This window comes from Periplaneta americana, chromosome 8 (assembly GCF_040183065.1).
Source record: "Periplaneta americana isolate PAMFEO1 chromosome 8, P.americana_PAMFEO1_priV1, whole genome shotgun sequence".
Taxonomy (NCBI): Eukaryota; Metazoa; Arthropoda; class Insecta; order Blattodea; family Blattidae; genus Periplaneta; species Periplaneta americana.
Window position 1 is genome coordinate 12377568 of NC_091124.1, and position 21265 is coordinate 12398832.

At 35.9% G+C, this 21265-nt stretch overlaps 1 protein-coding gene across 1 annotated transcript in view; it reads right to left on the reverse strand.

Moving 5' to 3' along the window:
• The window catches only part of LOC138704489 (farnesyl pyrophosphate synthase-like), a 41665-nt gene that overhangs the window by 3136 nt on the left and 17264 nt on the right, over positions 1-21265 (reverse strand). Inside the window, exons 4-7 of the mRNA XM_069832411.1 lie at positions 15448-15651; positions 13692-13862; positions 7763-7840; positions 342-476 (exon numbers count right to left, since the gene is read on the reverse strand). Of these exons, the coding sequence (XP_069688512.1) occupies positions 342-476; positions 7763-7840; positions 13692-13862; positions 15448-15651 (588 nt within the window). The remainder of the gene's footprint in view (positions 1-341; positions 477-7762; positions 7841-13691; positions 13863-15447; positions 15652-21265) is intronic.

Consider the following 21265-nt stretch of genomic DNA (forward strand, 5'->3'; position numbering starts at 1 on the left):
GATAGGCTCAGAACCCAGAGACTGAATATGCCAGTGGAATGAGATGGTGAGATGAATGATATGATATGAAATCGAAATTCTTTTTCTACGGGGAAGAGGAAAGGAAATGGACCGCGGCATTGAAATTTCCAACCTGGTATTTGCCTAAATAACTGTGGAAAAGTACGAGAAAACTACAGTCAGATTTGTCGGTCCGGGGATTTTAACCGCAGTCCTCCCGAATGGAAGTCCCGTGAGCCACCTAGCTTGGTTTTGAGTGAAGAACAACATGGATTTGAATACCCAAGGTGTAATTAATTATTGGTTTCAGTATTTATTAATAAAATAAGTTTTAACCTCACCTCTAATACGGCTTTCTGTTCAGGAGTGGCTCGCTGCATTGCTGTGGCTATTAACCAAGTGCATTTCCTTGTTTCAATGTCGGTGCCGATCTTGCCGGTGACAGCTGGATCTCCGAAGCAGTCCAAGTAGTCGTCCTTTGGAAATACAAATAACAAAAGTAGTATAATTTTCAAAATACAAGGTGGTAAATCTTCTCTACATTTCCGAATACCACATGATTACTCATAAGTAGACCTCGGACTTTTAGGTCCTAAAAATCTTAAATTAGGTACCTAAAATAGGTTCTATCACAAATCAAAATAGGTTCTAAAATTACAAAAATAGGTGAACAAAAAATGACATTATTTCATTTCCCATTACAAATTAGCCGAAACATTTGGCATTATTTCATTGTACATGTCCATAATTAGAGCTAGGGTAAACAACTAACACCTTTTCTAAGTTTTCCATTGAGAAACTGCATCGCTTCTCAGATAACTTCACCTTATATGCCGAAAATGAGCGTTCCACATCAACTGATGACACCAGAGCATATTTAAATGTTGGTATTAGATGCAAGGGAACAGCACATTCGTGTTCAGGTGTTTTGCCAGCCAAGATGTCAGCAAATGTGCGGAGAACTGTCAGTCCTGGGTTTTTTTGAAGCACTGATTTGAGTTTTTCAGAAACTTTTTCACCAAGATAACCAGGAACCAAGTTGATTTTTTCTGTCACCTCTTCTATCAATTCCAGTTGCATGTAGACCGGTTTGCCTGAAGACTCTAAGAGCATTAATAATGGGGACCAGAAATACATAATGTGATTCGATGACTGCAGTATCCCGGGCAATTGTTGGGTCCTGCAGAAGTTCTTTAGCTGAAGTAATGCTCACTGCATCCTCCCCCCAACGAACTATGCTGCGATTGTTGTCAAGGCACGGCTGGCATACAGAATTACACAGCGTTTCCATATTACCAACTGTAGAAATTGGAAAAGGTAAAATTAAGTAAAAACAGCTTCTAACGTGAAATTAGGTATTTTTAGGTTGTATAGGACCACCATTTTCATACATATATTTCCATAATTCGTATATATACAACTTTTATTTTGTATATATCATGAGCAAAGCTCGGAACTTGGGTACTTGTGTCTTTGCACGTGGCTAAATGACGGACTTCAATGTCAACAAACTCCCGCTTCCAGCACGGAGGTACTGTCAGGTCTGCTATAAAAGTGGTTTCTGACTGAATCAACATATTGATAGTATTGTAGTAGGTTGAAACACGTAATTTTATAGCATATATAATAAAAATAAACATTAGCAATATATCAAATTTACTGTTCTGCTCTGTACATTATATTACAGTGTATGGCTACTTACATTCGAAGATTTTCGAACCCATAACTTCTTCGTCAGTGAGTTAAACATGATTTGAAACGAGAAAAACTTATTTCCACGTCACATGAAATGACGGGAGCAAACTTAAAATAAATGTTTTAACTGTCACTGTTTTGTTCGATTTTCAGCAGTATCTGAGAAAGATAAGTACATCCTAAATTTTTCTCGAAAATAATTTTCAGTTTGTGTCTCACTACTAGGGCAGATCCCTCTACGACTTGATCCATGGTTATGGACAAATTTTCCACCAATTTACGGGACTGCAATGTCTTTCAATGAATGCCGTTTCCAGCCTTTAGTTTGTGTGTGGCACAACTTACAAAATATAAACTCTCCATTCATAGAAAATAATGTATCTCCTCCGAATTTCTCCACGAAATTCTGTACCTAAAATTAAAAAAAAAATGTATTTTCAAACTTCTATAATACCCATTCGAATAACACGTATTTCGTAATTCCTCTAACAGACCGTTTATTTGTAATTCTCTGATTGTCATTGGCTTCAACATGACACAGTTTCCTCGTGCGTAGATGTGACCACTTTCTTAGTACACACGACTGTCCTTGAGCGCTTTTAGCGTGAGCTTCGTATACGTTGTACCTGTAACCTTAGTCATGCACACGACACACAAGTCCCCAAGTTCCGAGCTTTGATCATGAGGAACAAAATAGGTTTTTACCTAAAATCCGAGGTCTATTCATAAGCTAAAATTCTTAGGTGCGTATGTAAGCAATGTATTAGAACAGTGGTCCCCAAACTTTCTGAAAGCGCTATCCGCTTTAGGGCGAGACTTTGTTTGCGACCCCCACTGTCGCACCGATTCTTGATCTCGTTCCAAAAATACGAATCTCTGTAAAATTGCACACAACACTAATTTTACTCGAAATCAGTAGGATTTTAAATAACAGCTTTTTGAATACTTTCCTGAAGAAAGTAAAAACAATTACGACAGTCACAGATGAGTACTGAATCCCTTTCTAGACAGCTGCGTTCAGCTGGCTAATATAAAAAAAATGCAGGAAAACGAAATTGAAATATGTACCTACTAATGGAATGTTGAAACTGTACTTTTTCTTCACAGAGCATATACCCGTCTTGTATGAAAAGAATATCCTAAGCTTGCAAAACGAACTTAAATATTTTTTAATATTTTCAACCCCCCTATCAAAACAAAAACAAGAAATGTCCTTTAACATGAAATTAATATCGCTGTGTGTATCGAATGCTACGTCCAGATTTGAAAAGCTACTGTCTTGAAAAAAAAGCTCATCTATCTACAGTAATCTCACTAGAGGTTTCGATTTATCAAGAGAAAATCAAAACTCAATCGGGATTTTTTTCCTACGAGGACGGGAGGGGAACTTCCCATGCACCGCAACATAAGGCCTATTGTGCATCCCCTGGGATGAGTTGCATGCTTACACACAGTGCTGCTCATCGGAGTGACTACTACCGCTGAGGAATCGGAGATTACGAATAAAGCTCTCCACCGGTGATCTCCGGTACTATCGTAGGTGGAACAGGGGACATACGGAGGGATGCGGGGTTCGGAGCGAAGCGACAGTTAGCTCAAGGACGACTGGCGCGTACGGACTAACTGTAGTTGAGTGGAATAAAATGGCATCAAATCGGATATCCGTCGCATGGAAATTCTTTAATTTAGTTGAAGGTAATAGTAAAGTCGCACTCTGTAAACTTTGTGGGCGAATTTCCTCTAAGGGTGGTGGAACTTCGAATTTGTTAGACCATTTGAAGCGACCGCACAATCGCGAACTTGTTCCCAAAGGCTCACAGTCTAGGAAAAAGTTTTCAAATTTCTCTAAAACGTAACTTTAGAGGCAATAAAAACATATGAAATATTTACAAGACGACTTGAGTTATATTTTGCTGTTTGGATTAAAATATTTCTGAATGAAACTAAAGAAACATGTGGTGATAATATAATTACATTTATCCTTAAGTTGATATCGACTTATATTTTTATTACAGAGCAAGAGTGGCGCGTTTTACAAGAGGCAGTTCAAATGCTGACACCCTTTAACACAATAATCACAATCCTGTCCGGTGAAGAATCTGAATAAATTATGTTGGACAGTAAACTTTAACCCACTGATAGCCCACGTTTCTTTTGTTTCATTCTGAAGCTCCCTTAATATATTTTACGTTAAACTAAACCGATTAGAATAATAATTGACAAACCCTGTTTGCGATTAAACGAGAGTTTCTAGGAGAATTAAAGTATAAATGTTTACATTAGCTACTGAAAGATTTACTTCTGCGTTAGTTTTGCAGTTAGATTGAATGTTATTAATTTGATCAATGACATAAAACTAATACGTCTTTCCACATATACTATGAATTTCAAAAATAGAAAAAAAAAAATCTGTCGGCTAACGCAGCACTTTAAGCAACTCAAGAAAAAAAGAGCCGAAGAAAGAGAGAGAGATTAACATAAAAGAGAGATTAAACAACAACAAATTAGAACTTATTTTAAAAGATACGCGGACGTCAGCGGACTCGAATCACTACCTGATCCGATTAAAGGAATGCTCAGCGGAAAGTGTATGTCTGCACCACAGCACATATACAACCTGCGCGGCATTAATCGGAGGTAACCGGAGGTCTTCGATTGAAAGAGCGCAAACAACCGCTCCGGAGAAAACCTAATCATAAGCAGCACTACTTACACATCCCACCTACGCAGCACCGACCTAACCATCAACACCCTTAGGACTATTCCCTACCATCCTTCATTATTGCAACACATGGGCACATAATCTTTTACTTATGATGTAACAGTGTTGCTTTGTTAATTAATTTCCTTACAAATATTTTCCATACGAATATTTTTAAAATTTTCAATACGCTATCTTCAGTATTACGTATTTACGATATATTTAGGAAAATATTGTTTCAGTACCTGTAAGGCTACTAAATAAACATATCTGAAAATTTCACTTTTCTGTAAAAAAAAAGTTGAGAAAATATACATTTTGAATAAAAAAGCAAACTTGTGAAAAATGAGCACTAAAATTAAAGCTTACATTCTTATAATGCATTTATGCTTCTCATAAAAATATAAAAATTAACATGGATGCAGTTTTAATAAGTTCTCTTCCCATTATCCATTGAATCAGTGCTGGCCATCCCTGTATATAGCTCAACCAAGCGGCATATACAGGGACATCATTTTATTTTTACTTCAATTTTTATTGTACCTGAGTTTTTGAATGTACTTCACTCCCACCCCTTCTACTAATGAAGATGAACCGTCCTCCACACAGATCCAAGACCGCATATAGTCATAGTAGCGTTTACGATCATAGTAAACAGTACGTTCCAAAAATATGTTCGCGTTTTCCAGTGACGAAAGAGCTTTCAATATTGCATCATTTCCCATTTGCCTACGTCGCATCCCGGTTTCCCCCACCTGCTTCTATTCCCCTCTCTGTAAATGCTAGTGGTTGGGCTGTCTTAGCTCTTTTCTGAGAACATTAATTTCTGTTAGGAATTGGACGTCTACGTAATATTATACCCATACAATCGATTAAAATAACTTAAATAAAAGGGCCTCGTTAAGTAATTAACTGTCACGTGATTTCCTCCCTTTCTCAGACGCTGCGACGTAACCACTTGGACGAACAGTAGATAGCATGTCTGAGTAATTTTATCTTTTCGACTCGGGCAGAAGTGAAGATTGAATTTACAGTACGTAAGGTCTCTTTTATAGAGTAGATACAGAATTATTTCAACATGAGTTACTGATACGAACCTGGTAATTGGAATTACGTACAATAGTCCATAGTGTGAGTCCACACCTGTGGAGTAACGGTCAGCGCGTCTGGCCGCGAAACCAGGTGGCCCGGATTCGATTCCCGGTCGGGGCAAGTTACCTGGTTGAGGTTTTTTCCGGGGTTTTCCCTCAACCCAAGATGAGCAAATGCTGGGTAACTTTCGGTGCTGGATCCCGGACTCATTTCGCCGGAATTATCACCTTCATCTCATTCAGACGCTAAATAAACTAAGCTGTTGATAAGCGTCGTAAAATAATCTACTAAAAAATCCATAGGTGCGATAATATGCACATTAGAACTGAAGCCTGTATCGAAATGAATGGCCACCATTTTCAAAAATGTGTTTAAATATCCATATTATGATTATTTTTCAATTTAACTTCATTATCTATAGTGTACGCAGTAGACAGTATAATATACACTGCATAATGAATACGTCCGCATGGAAAGCTCAATTCGTGAGTATTTATTTTTTATTTTATTGGGTTATTTTACGACGCTGTGTCAACATCTAGGTTATTTAGCGTCTGAATGAAATGAAGGTGATAATACCGGTGAAATGAGTCCGGGGTCCAGCACCGAAAGTTACCCAGCATTTGCTCGTATTAGGTTGAGGGGGAAAACCCCGGAAAAAACCTCAACCAGGTAACTTGTCCCGACCGGGATTCGAACCCGGGCCACCTGGTTTCGCGGCCAGACGCGCTGACCGTTAACTCCACAGGTGTGGACATTCGTGAGTAAAAGCACTCATTGTTAATACTGTACTGTATTTTGATTAAACAAAAACGTATTGAAAATTATCAAACTCAAAATCGCAATATTTCCAAGTTTACGTAAATGGATGAACTACTTTTCTTCCCTCCTATACCTAGTAAAGGGATTTGTTTGTATATTACGCCAGTATCATCGAACTCCAGTCGTGGAAGGAGGTAGTAAACGGTGTTTCCGGTTCTTAATCGTTGATCCAAAGGTATAGCCAGGTTAATATTAGAAATGTTAGTAAAAATAAAATGATGTCCCTGTACTATCTCTTTCGTCTGTCTGTTTCTCTTCCACTGTAAAGCGCTCAGCCTCTCCTGGGCTCTAAAGCGCGCGCTTTCGCCTTTGGGTATCATGTCATGTCATGACTGCCCTACACATTACGAGTGACTGTAAAAATTTTAAGTTTTTCAAATGAAAAATTTCTCCTTCTGTCTGATAAAATACATTTTCCTCTTTCCTAAAGAAGTGCTCACTACGAAATCCTTCTATTAGAACACTGCTCTGTTTGTTTTGGCATGACCTGAAGTGTATACTCCGCGCTATACTCCATACATACCTACACTGTTGCGGTATGCTCGGAGCCTCTAGCTCAGGCCTGCACAAGGTTTGCGCTCTCCGAGCCGGCTCACAGCTCGTGAGCGGAATGCAGATATTAGCTGCGCTCTGTATAAGGGTGGACTGGAAGAAGGGGTGAATCTCGTACAAAATGTACACAAAAGTAAATACAGTACTAGTAAGAGTGCTTATGAAATGAATTCCCATTCAGTGTTTGCAAAATTATCTTGGACTATTATTTATTAATAACGAAATATTTATTTTACGGAAGTAATAGAAATTCTATAGCTACTTAAATGTAAAATATCATTTTGTTATATTTTTATTTATCAGTACATCGAAACGAGGTTTTATGCCGTTGGCAGCTGAAAGGAACAGTAGCCTAATGATCGTAATGAAACGTCAGTTACAGATGTTCGATGTCTGCCTTTATTAAAGTTGATTATAGAAAACAGTTGCTCACAAATATAAATGTTGAGCCAAACATAGCAATCATTTTCACAGCCAGCCTGTGTAGTCGTGGATATAATTGCTAATGTTTAATCTTGTAAAACTCAACCAGGCTAGTAGTATTATTCAAACGATCTTTAGCCCTTAGGTCACATTGAAGATCAATAAGTTCGAGCTGTAAATCGTTAAATGTTATGTTCCGTCTTTTAGATTCCTCCATACTGTACTGTAGCAGTAGGTAAGCAACGTGAAACAGTTACTGAGAATAGGCCTACACACTGCACTCCACTAGATAACTGAGTGGTCGTTTTCCTCTCCTCTACCCATAGCAAGTCTATGTCATTCTGACGTATCTTCCTCTCCGTTTCGGCGAGCGGTAAACACCGCTCTCCCGCTCCGAAGGAGCGCGCGCGCTCGTTGAGAGCTGTTTGTGCAGGCCTGCTCTAGGTAACCAAACACTGGACTCTAGTTATCACTTACCTGCACTTGTGCAAATTGACCGATCTCCATTAAAATGTTGTTACCCTGGCGTAGTAATTCCTCATTCTTCAAACCTGCCTGAAGAAAATTATGTAAAATTATAATTTGTTACATTAGATATGTTTCAGTAGCGTCTGTATGAAAACCATTGCCTCTCTGTGTGTACGTACATTTTGTGTACAATACGAATGAACACTGAAATTACGTAACTAACAAATGAATTGCGGGTGGCATTAACGCAACACACATAAGGGGCAATGTTGTTATTTTTTTACATTTTCTCTCGAGTGGTATGTAGTAAAACGTTCCATGTTAAAATTGATCACGTTATATCGATACTGCTTTCTTAAGTTCGAAATATACAGAGCGTTCGCCTACGAGTGGGGCCAGGAAAGCGGCATGTACTGATACGCCGCTTTGTGCGCGCAGTTGTTGAGACACGCTCGACAATCAAGGTCGACAAGTTATCAGTTGTGAGCCAGATGTTGCAGTATTTAATACGTACAGTGCAGTTTCTTGACACAGTTGCTTAAATATTCAGCGTGTGTGTAAAATTTGTTAACAATGCAAAACGCAAAATTCACGCTTGAACAGAGAGTTTTTATGTATGATGCATATGTGAAAACAGAGTCATGTAGAGAGGTGCGTAGGCAATTTGAAGTGAAATATCCGGGTGCTCCAATTCAGGGTAGAGAAACTGTTAGACGTCTTGTTAACAAATTAAGCGAAAACGAAGAGTATTGACGGGAGGAAAAAATTGATGAAATCAGTGCATAATTTACACGCTCTCCTAATAAATCTCTAAGACGTGTTTCACAGGAAGTTAGTGTTTCAAAAACATCAGTCTTTACTGCTGCTAAACTTTTAAAATTAAAACCCTACAGAGTATAGTTTTTATTTTTTTATTTTTTTATTGGGTTATTTTACGACGCTGTATCAACATCTAGGTTATTTAGCGTCTCAATGATATGAAGGTGATAATGCCGGTGAAATGAGTCCGGGGTCCAGCACCGAAAGTTACCCAGCATTTGCTCGTATTGGGTTGAGGGAAAACCCCGGAAAAAAACCTCAACCAGGTAGGTAACTTGCCCCGACCAGGATTCGAACCCGGCGCGCTGACCGTTACTCCACAGGTGCGGACTACAGAGTATAGTACAGAAAGCGGAAGCTTACCGATAGACGATTCTCGCAAGCAACACCGCAGGCAGGACGCTTTCCTGGCCCCACCCGTTGACGAACGTTCTGTATATTGTCGACAGAATTTAAAGAAAAGATCAAGATTTTAATAGTTAAATATCTTTCATTGGATTGTTTCAGAGTTACAGTGCGACTTCGATTATAAACCTAATAATAGTTAAATTTTATTTATTTATTTATTTATTTATTTATTTACTTATTTATTTATTTATTTATTTATTTATTTATTTATTTATTTATTTATTTATTTTGCTCATAATTTGTAACATAAAATATAATATAAACAGAAAAGCAATATGTATAGCATATTTCATTATTTTGAAGAAAAATTGACATTTGCATTAGATATTGCTGTGGAAGTAGAGACCCAGCTCCTTTATTTTTGGAACCCACCACATTTTGCCCACGCATGCAATGAAAAAACCATTCGAGCTAATATGATACATTTACTGAAAAATATTCAGCAATATTAAATCTCTATGCACACACTCTGAGGCGTTCGGTGCTCTCCACTGAAGCTATGTTGTGACAATATCTTGAGATTCGCAACAAAATTTGTAACAATATTAATCTAAGAAATATATTCGAATTTATTCCTACAACCGCTTTTGTTAATTTTTTGTATTTGTTGTAGTGACATAAAAGAAATCGAACTCTTAAAAAAATTGAACTCGATAAACAATATTCATGTACAATAATTATAAAAATTCTTGGTCGCCATGACTACATGCTGCCCGAAATTAGTCTACGTCTGATTTTTACAGTAAGTAAAACGCATTAAGAACACTTGGTAGTGTTTGAGACTCGCATTCGAGAGGTCCCGGGTTCAAATTCCGTAGTCGACCAATCTGACTGGGTTTTTTCATGGTTTTTCTCAGCCACAAAGACAAATGCCGGATTGGAAATTTACATGCCACGATTACGGCAATTACCAATATTATAAATATTAATAAAAAATCTATAATCAGTTACATGAACAAAGCTATCTACAACACAATAGAAACAGGAACTCAACAATAGTAAAAACGGCATACTGGTATATCCACAGATCCTAAAACAAGTGATATGACCACAGATCTTAAAGCGTGAATAAATAACCTTGACAAAAAAAACGCATTAAGGTACTTTATATTTAATTAAAGGTTGAAATTAAGAAATGAAAAAACATAAATTTCGGCACAAACTTAAAATAAAACGAATTATGAGTGCGTGCTTTGAGTCTCTACACATTGCAATCACTTTTTTAGTTGGTTATTTAACGACGCTGTATCAACTACTAGGTTATTTAGCGTCGATTAGACTGGTGATAGTGAGATGGTATTTGGCGAGATGAGGCCGAAGATTCGCCCTAGATTACCTGATATTCACCTTACGGTTGGGAAAAACCTCGGAAAAAACCCAACCAGGTAATCATCCCAAGCGGGGATCGAACCCGCGCCCGAACGCAACTTCAGATCGGCAGACAAGCGCCTTAACCGATTGAGCCAAGCAGATGGCCAGTGCGATGAATGATTGTAAACATTTTAAATGTTTCAATTGAAAAATGTCTCCTTTTTTTGACAAGATACATTTTCTTCTTTCCTAATGAAGTGTTCGCTACCAAATTCTTCTATTAGAGCAGACCTGCAGAACTCGCAAAGTAGGGGAACTATGACGTCAGCCTCACTCCATTTCTATTGGGGATGATAGACTTCCGCCCCGAGAATGAATGTTGATGCAGCCGAGCGTAACTACTGTCTTCCTCCGACGAGTTTAGTGCTGGGACCTGAGGTATTCTTGCCATCGGTGTTGGGAGGTTGCAGGTAGATTCTTTTGTTGCTACAGCCAAGCCGAGCCGAGCGGAGTGGGAAGTATTAATCGTCCAAAAATATGCAGTCTTCAGTTTGTAGTAGTATGTGAATATTTCATATACATAATGTTTACCTAGGTCTACATGAGTTTGTTATTAATATATTAAATATATTGTTGCAATTTTTGCTCAAACATCTCCCTGATGTTAGCTATGTTAATATTATATGAATTACTCATGTTAAATATTTCACTGTTACAAGTAATTTTTAAGGAGACATACTGTGGAAAAGTTTTTGGTTTTATTCTATTGGAATTTTAGAATATGTGTGATTGGTATCGTGAAAAACAGATTCCTGTAATGTCATACGAAAATCATTTGTTGGTAATATCTTAAAATACAAATCAAGTAGTTTTACTTCTCAAGTGAGTTCAGCAGTACAGTATATTTAAATTGATTACTTTACAAATTTAATTCAATTCTACTAATCACCAAATTTTATAGAATGATTCTTCTTTTCATTTATATTATTGTAGTTGTATTATGATTTTTTATTCATTTTATTGTATTTGTATTTCTGGTGGTGTGATGGCCTTAACTTCACCAGAATAAATAAATAAATAAATAAATAAATAAATAAATAAATAAATTTTCTACAATACTTGTATATCTATCTCACCAAATATACGTTAGAAAACTAATAGGCATACTGCTCTCGTAAATTGGGCGAATATTTTCATTATGATTGTACTTCCTTCCAGACTACCGCTGTCACTGTCCCCTCCCACTCCAGTACCGCGCTATACTAGTCGGAACCGCATTCCTCTCAGCCCTAAACTCCTCAGAGGATGACAGTAAAACGCCGTGACCGCACTGGTAGAAAAGGTGGGTGGGGTAAAAGAGGGGAGGAAAGCAGTTGCTCTCGAGAGCTACAGTTCTGCAGGCCTGTATTAGAGCATTGATCTCCAAGCGCTCAGCTCTGTTTTGTTTTCACATGTTCACTGGAAGCAGACCTGAACTGTGTAATAGGGTCGAGTGCCGCCGACCTATACTCCATAGATACAGTACATAGTCTACAATACTGTGGATCGCTTGGAGGCTTTAGGTAACCAAATGCAGGACTATAATGATGAGACAGTGGATACGCGCTTTTAAGGTTGTGACAACTGAGGGGATCAAAATATAACTTTTGTTACAAGACTTACGTGAACCATTGCAACTCTACATCAGTAGGCCTACTTACGGTACTGTTGACGGATTATGAACCAGGGTTTAAGCCACAGTCGCATTTCTCGCATTTTGCTATTCGACTACTAGAAAATGCAACAAACTTTCAATGTAAATGTGCAAAAATGCGACGACATTGGACTTCAGAAACGAAGATGGTAATATAGAAATTGAAATCAGAGATGTTTGAACTAATCTGAATTTAAATGAATTCCTAATGGCATGAGCAATGTTCAAAAAAGGTATTGAGCAATACATGTTCAGGAATTGATTTCAAAGCGTTGGTGGAATTCATGTAAGTTAAGTGAACAATTTCTTCTAATTGATTTATATAATTCCATCGCATAGGCTACTGTAAATTGTTTCCACGTATTCACTTGTTTATGTTCTAGTGATATTTAACTTATTTTATATTTTTGTTTTCATATTTTCCGATAATGGTATATCTATAATGTGATAAGTTGAGCTATATATATAATCATAATTTTCCTTACTGTATGTACCTAAAATATTGTGTTCATTGTATGCTTTCTACTGCACTGTTTTATTATTATTATTATTATTATTATTATTATTATTATTATTATTATTATTGTCTTATTATTTTATACTTTGTATGTGTCATTTATTTTGACCTGCTGTTCACAATTTATTATGTTTTTTTCCTTTCTTTCTGTATGTTATATATTATGTCTGATTTCTGCTTACTTGTTGTTTATATTTTATTATTATTATCTTATTCAGTTTTGTGTGTAAAATTGTAGTGTACTTTGTAAATTTGTAGTGTTTTTTGTAACGCAGTTTTACTCCTGGTTGAGTGTTAGAGAAGGCCATATGGCCTTAACTCTGCCAGGTTAAATAAATCATTATTATTATTATTATTATTATTATTATTATTATTATTATTATTATTATTATTAAATTGTGAGCGAGAATTTAGTTGCATGAATCTTGTAAAAACTGGAATTAGAAACCGTCTTTCAGTAAAAAGAGTTAGCACTCTGCTAACAATAAATCTTAAAAGGTCTACTAGTAAAGAATTTCAATGTTTAGAGTACCCATGTGATGTAAATTGAGCAATAATTGATTCTAAACATACCTACGTGTAATGATTTACTTACATAAGTATATCTAGCGTTTAGTAAGATGGATTCAACGTAATAAAACTCTAAGAAAAAAATTACATAACTCTTTGTTTCTGCATACGTTATTAATTTTATCTTTCTGAACAATTATTTATAATATTCCACAAGCTTTTCGCAATTTGCAAAAATATAACTTTTCATTTGTGCATTTTCGCACAATTATTTATTTTCTAACTTAAACCCTGTTATGAACCGATAAATACAACGTTACAATCCAGAATAAGTCTGTTGATGTAGTACGATGTTCAGAGTTTCTTTCATAATTGCACATTTTGCATAATGGAATTTTGAATTTTAGTAACTTTGCAATCCCAATGTTGTCCTAAATACAGCACTTGTAGGCCTGTTATTTTAAATGTGCTCTGAATGTGGTAAAATTGTTTAATGTTGTATTGTATTTTATTTATTCCTTCCCTGTACAATCTATTACAGATTATAGGTTCGTTAGTATATCATTTGACTTAGACGAAATTAAATTTATATAGGCAGACAGAAGACAATTTCAACATGTGAGTCGCAATAAGATTAGTAATAAAATTTTACAAATTTGTTTTATGTTAATGATACATACCATGTACATAGCGAGGGTGAATGGGAAGCAGCATGCTAAATAGCAGCTTTTATATTTTACTATAGCACGGTAACGCTCCATTGTATATGTGTTTAAATTGGAAACCTCTCCAGCACCTTTCGCTGCAGCATTCACGTCCAAAACTTGACCAAGAATAGCTTTGAGTGTAATCTGAAAATTTAAGAATTTATAATTTAAATAAGTGTAATCCAAACATAAATATTTGTCAGAATTTTACAATTTGCTCGAACAGAATTATGAGAAAAGAATTAATAAGAAATACTGAATGTTGCCAAATCCTTATTTGTAATGTGTATTTCTTAATGTGAAATGTGCAACTTTGGAAATTTTGATATAAATGAATAGAAAGGTTTCTTTATTTTCGAAAAAGAAAATTCATTTTTTTCTACTCTGTATAAATGTTGTATACAAATTGGTGTTAAACACTTTGCGAACGTATTCCTAACAACAAAATATTGAAAAACTTTCATATAAACATGATCCTGAAAATGATTGTTACTTTGCTGGTAAAAAAAACCAAGCTCATACTACAAAAAATTATTATAAAAATTTCTCAAAGTGCCCTCCTCCTGCTTCGATACTTCCCCTGATCTTGTGCGCTCCATTCTTTGGCGTGCTCTGTTGAAAACGCCTGGAATGTTTCGTATTTGTTCAGACCCATTTGGTGTAAGCGTTATAAGAACATCAACATTAGGTATAGGAGTTGCATAAACAACTTAAAATGCCCTCAAAGATAAAAATTCATTGGATTGAAATCCGGCGATCGGGCAGGCCATTCAGTGGATCCCCTTCGACCAATATATCTTTGCGGAAAATGGCGATTAAAATGATTAACTCTCAGACTGAATTGAACTGGATAATCATCTTTCAGCAACTCCATTCGATGAATACCTTCAAGATGTACAGTAGTGGCAAAAAAAAAAAACGGGCCGACTCTTGTAGCTGATTTCAGAGCCTTGTTCACTCCAGAGCGTCGGTGCATATTCCTTGGACCCGAAACCACCTGTGCAGTTGAACAAAAGCCACGCAGCTGGTTACTGTTTTCATCTTCATTGAATGGCTCAGGCACTTAATTAACTTATTATTCCCAGAACATGAATTTTACCAGCTTATTTTCTAATGGCTTTCGAAATGGGCTACGTCAGCAGTCGGAACTACATCAATTTCAATAGATTACTCGCTACCTTGTGAATGCGGGCGTGACATGCGCAGTGGCTCAATTCGGGGACTTTAATTATTCCATCGGTCCGGTTTTTTTTGCCACTACTGTACATCATTCATTAAATGGTGCAATTTTTCATGAGAAATTGTCGATTTCTGGCTGTGTTAGATGTAAGAAATAGGGATCAATGAGATGACAATCAAACGAAGGAAAAACATTCCGTTGCCTGTTTCAAACAAAAAGTTGCAATATGAAAGCAGCTTGAGTTGACTATTCTTCAGGACTGAATGTAACTACAAATTGCTTACCAGCTCTGAAACTAAGCATTTTCAGAACCATGTTTATATGAAAGTTTTTCAATGTTTTATTGTTAGGAATACATCCCCAAAATACTTGACACACCAATTTATGTACAGCCTGTATTTCAGAAAATGATATATATGTTTTCTATATAATTTCCGTATCTATTAATCAGTATTCATAATTACCAGCAGAAATTAATACCTTAATCGTAAAAGTCTATCATATTCTTTAAGCGCTCTCGTTATGTATATTTAACACAATGTAACTTACGTCGTGGAACAATTCAATCGTGTCCAAGTAATATGGTTTATCATGGAAGTATTTTTTCAGTATCTGATACACTGCATAATTCACAAGCGTTGCATCATTTGCAGCAGTCGCCCCAATGTTATTTACATTGTACCAACAAAGTTTGTTGTTCCTCATTGTAGAACCATCCATTAGATCGTCCAACATTTGAAGACTTGATTCCATCTGTAATTAAAAGCCACGTGCCATCTAAAGATTTATTCAAATAAATAATATAGAGTGCATACGTTTTATCCTTCCACACTAGCGGAAGTAGAGTGGAGGCGGCCGTGTACAGCGCAACTGCCCATACTCGGTCCGTGAGCACTCGTTTATGGGTCTATATTTTAAGTCTAGAATAAACGAGATATTGAGAGTGTTCCCCATTCGGTGCAAGATAATAGTCAGTGTTTAAACACATTTTGATTCACACGTTGCAACTCTGCTTACAAAATGTTGGTTATTTCTTCTGTTTTTAGTAATTTAGTAGCAGTACGTGCTGATATACGGCTGATCTCGTTTATTTCGTGAGAGATTTTCGCGGCGATTGTTTTGATAGAGCACCGATATCATATCACGGACAGGAGAACGCGAATTCGATTATGCGCACTGTTCAAAACATACAGAGGTGAGCCTGCCTGGAGAGAAATAAAAAATAGGTTGCAGCCGCCAAATTACTCTTCAAGGAACGACCACTAATATAAATTGATGGAAAGAAGACAGAGGACGGACACTGGAAAGTTTTCTTTTCTCAATCATACTATCAGGGACTGGACTGCTTTACCTGCAGACTTACTAAAGGCTTTACCAACAACCAAAAGTGTATTTAAAATAGGCTTAAGGACTTTACTAACATACGATAATTATACACAATATTTAAAGGGTGTAATTCTTATTTTGTTATTGAAGTGTTCTATCGGTGAAGAATTATGTTGTGTCAGTGAAGTGTGTTGAGTAAGTGAAACGCGTTCCTGTCAGTGAAGCTTTATTTTGATTTTTATGAAAAATGTTACATAACAAAAGTTTCTTTACAAATAATTTGCGATAAGTTTTATTTCTTGAAAAATGTTGATAGGACTGATATTTAATGAGATAAATGGATTTTAAAATTAAAATAACTGCCATTTAAGGCCCTGTAATGAATTGCAAAACAAATGACTTCGTCTATAAGTGGCCTTGGACAGCAACAATCGAAAGCTATGAAAGATAGCCTACAGAGAATGTTTCTGTGTTTGTATGAAGTAATATCGGAAGCTAAATTAACCGATTTGTATAATTAATTATTATTTCACCATTGGAAAGTGTAGTTTCTCCAGATGGACATAATGCTATAATGTTATTAAAGTAACTTCTGATGTAATATAATATAATATATAATATAATATAATATAATATAATATAATATAATATAATATAATATAATATAATATAATATAATATAATATAATATAATATGTAATATTATATAATATAATTTAAGTTATTTGAAGGGTTCAGAACCATAGTGAGCCAAGCGCCATTTACTGAATACGTAGAAAACAAGGGTTAAAATTAAGTTATTTCCATAATTCAATGGAAACCTATAACAAGTAAAATAAAATATACACATTAAATCTAAATTATGTCAATCTTCATTAAACTATGGTTGCATGTAATAAAAATTAAGAAACATGTTAAAAGAATTGTCATTGCACCAAATGAGTGTCTCTGGACCAAAATGATCGCATTTTAATTATTTGGATGCAATTTAAATTAAGTAACGTATTAAAAACGATTTATCCTTCTATCAAATACGAATGTTCCCTGGATCAAATGTCCTATTTTAATTATGTAATTACTTTATATTTATTTCTAACGGGTGCAGCGGAGCGCACGGGTACGGCTAGTAATAAATATACGGCGGGCTTGGGATACCTTTACGGCGGCAATAGGTTGATGCACAACGGAGCTTAGACATGTGACGTTACTCTCTTAGGTGCAGTTTGTTAAGTGTATATGTTCGTGAACGACCACAAATATTATCAGAAAATACAGGCTCTAAATTTCCAAAATTTTATAAGGAAATGAACTCACAATTGGACAAAAATTACAAGGTACCACAACAAGTCTTATTAGAACTTAAATATCTGATAAAAGTATAAAAAAGTCACTAATAGTATTTTTTTGAGTTTACTTTTCACTTTAAATTAAATTTTCCAAAATTTGAAAATTTTCACACATGTTATTTCATAACTCCACAACCATTAGAGATAGAATTCTGAAATTTTGTACGCTGATTTAACATGCACTTAAGCAAAAGATAGACTACAATAATGCCCATTTATTTAAAAATAGAAAAATTAGGTCACGAAACATTATGTAAATTTTAATATATGTTATATAGGCCAATAAAAAATTAATTGTATTAAAATAAACAACTCTACATGTCTGAGAGTAGTCTACTTTTCAGAAATAAGTGTTTATTACATGCAGGAATAATATTTAAGGTGTCAGAGAGACAACAACAATGTTACGGTTACCAAATGATGTAACTGCAGAATATCACCCCCCCCCCCCATATTCTGATAAAACTGATTCGAAAAATATTATTAGTAACCTTTTTTATACTTTTATCAGATATTTAAGTTCTAATAAGTCTTGTTGTGGTACCTTGTAATTTTTGTCCAACTGTGAGTTCATTTTCTTATAAAATTTTGGAAATTTAGAGCCGGCATTTTCTGATAATATTTGTGGTCGTTCACGTACATATACCCTTAAGAACGCAAAATGACCTGTCAGCAGTCCCGTTGCGCGATGTAGGAACCGAACCTAAGCCAGCAGAGTACTGTGCGCAGTCATAGTGAACAGTTGTCTGACGTCAGTGTCGAGGTTGTTTGTCACAGTGTATATGTGTATAGTAGAGCGTCTTGTTTAGGCACAGTGAAAACGTAAACAAAGTGCAGGTAACGTGTGGGGGAGATCGATCCGTGCGATAAACACGAGGGATGCACAAGGTTTTAGTTACAATTAATTACATTAATTAACATTAATTGACATTATACTTTCCAAAAACACACAAAAGAAAAGAACACAAATTGCATAACGTTATCATATACACATTTTAACAAACAAGGAATTGTAATGTTGAAATAATTCAACATAACAAATCAAATTTTGCTACTTATATGATGTTGCTTTCAAGCAGCATTTTTACGGTCATGAATTTCATTCTCTGTATGACTAACAAATCACCGTCTTCTGTACTGTATCTGAATAAATTGAATTTTGAGAAGGGATAATTATTATGTTTAGGAAATAGTGTCGTCACTTCAGACCAATATACTGTAGTTTTGTTAATTCGGCCACAGAAGACGGTGATATTATGTTAGTCATACAGAGAATGAAATGTATGACCGTAAAAAATGCTGCTTGAAAGCAACATCATACTTACTTACTTACAAATGGCTTTTAAGGAACCCGAAGGTTCATTGCCGCCCTCACATAAGCCCGCCATTGGTCCCTATCCTGTGCAAGATTAATCCAGTCTCTATCATCATACCCCACCTCCCTCAAATCCATTTGAATATTATCCTCCCATTCACGTCTCGGCCTCCCTAAAGGTCTTTTTCCCTCCGGTCTCCCAACTAACACTCTATATGCATTTCTGGATTCGCCCATACGTGCTACATGCCCTGCCCATCTCAAACGTCTGGATTTAATGTTCCTAATTATGTCAGGTGAAGAATACAATGCGTGCAGTTCTGTGTTGTGTAACTTTCTCCATTCTCCTGTAACTTCATCCCTCTTAGCCCCAAATATTTTCCTAAGCACCTTATTCTCAAACACCGTGAACCTATGTTCCTCTCTCAGAGTGAGAGTCCAAGTTTCACAACCATACAGAACAACCGGTAATATAACTGTTTTATAAATTCTAACTTTCAGATTTTTGGACAGCAGACTGGATGATAAGAGCTTCTCAACCGAATAATAACATGCATTTCCCATATTTATTCTGCGTTTAATTTCCTCCCGAGTGTCATTTATACAACATCATACAAATAGAAAAATTTGATTTATTATATTGAATTATTTCAACGTTACAATTTGTTGTTTGTTAAAATGTGTGCATGATAAAGTTATGCAATTTGTGTTCTTTTGCTTTGTGTGTTTTTGGAAAATATAATTTCAATTAATGCTCCGCCATAAATGTTGTAAATAAAACCTTGTGCATCCCTCATGTTTATCGTACGGCTCGCCCTCTCCCACACGTTACCTGTACGTTCTTTAGTTTTCACTGTGCCTAAACGAGACGCTCTACTGTATTTGGTAACGTGCACAAGTGCAATGTCGAAACACCAGTCGTATTATTTGCATTCACTATTGACATCCTGTGACATCCTCAAAATATAAAGTTCGCAAATCTTTGGATTTATTTTGTTGTTCATTGTAGTGCCGGGAACGAATCCAAAGACGACGGAACCTTGCATGTTTAAGGTATGTATTCATGTACTTTATTTTTAATTACAACCAGACTGTACTACCTTTGTTTATGTCCGCAGTGTGTGTCCAGTACCGAGTGTGTAAAAGCTATATCAGTGCTTGCGTACATTGATTGCTAAAGTATCCCGGTTCCACCCTCTAATAATGATATGTCTCAAAAAATCATATATATGTACAAATCATAAAACTGACCAAATGGGCTGAGCGAGTCTTGGTACCACACTCTTCGATTTATTCTCTACGACGCTGAGCAGGTGATTCTTTCCTTTTTTTAAGTTGTAGAAATGATCAGGACGAAATTCAAATACAAACTGCTGAACCATTCATACCGGAACCTACACTTTCTGAAGTTGAAATTGCGATAGAAAATCTGAAAAAGTACAAGTCTCCAGGTATTGATCAAATTCCAGCAGAATTAATACAAGAGGGTGGAAGGGCATTATCTATCGAAATTTATAAACTTGTACTCGCAATTTGGGAAAAGGAAATTGTACCAGAACAATGGAATGAGTCGATAATCGTACCTATTTTTAAGAAGGGGGACAAGACTAACTGTAGGAACGTTCGAGGAATATCACTTTTGTTGACGTCGTATAAAATTTTGTCGAATATCCTTTTGAGAAGATTAACTCCATATGTAGATGAAATTATTGGGGATCATCAGTGTGGTTTTAGGCGTAATAGATCGACTATTGATCAGATTTTTTGTATTCGACAGATATTGGAGAAAAAATGGGAGTATAAGGGTACAGTACATCAGTTATTCATAGATTTCAAAAAGGCGTATGACTCGGTTAAGAGAGAAGTTTTATATGATATTCTTATTGAATTTGGTATTCCCAAGAAACTAGTTCGATAAATTAAAATGTATCTTAGTGAAACTTACAGCAGTGTCCGTATAGGCCAGTTTCTATCTGATGCTTTTCCAATTCACTGCGGGCTAAAGCAGGGAGATGCACTATCACCTTTACTTTTTACCTTCGCTCTAGAATATGCCATTAGAAAAGTTCAGGATAATAGACAGGGTTTGGAGTTGAATGGGTTACATCAGCTTCTTGTCTATGCGGATGACGTGAATATGCTAGGAGAAAAATCGCAAACGATTAGGGAAAACGCGGAAATTCTAGTTGAAGCAAGTAAAGCGATAGGGTTGGAAGTAAATCCCGAAAAGACTAAGTATATGATTATGTCTCGTGACCAGAATATTGTACGAAATGGAACTATAAAAATTGGAGATTTATTTTTCGAAGAGGTGGAAAAATTCAAATATCTTGGAGCAACAGTAACAAATATAAATGACACTCGGGAGGAAATTAAACGC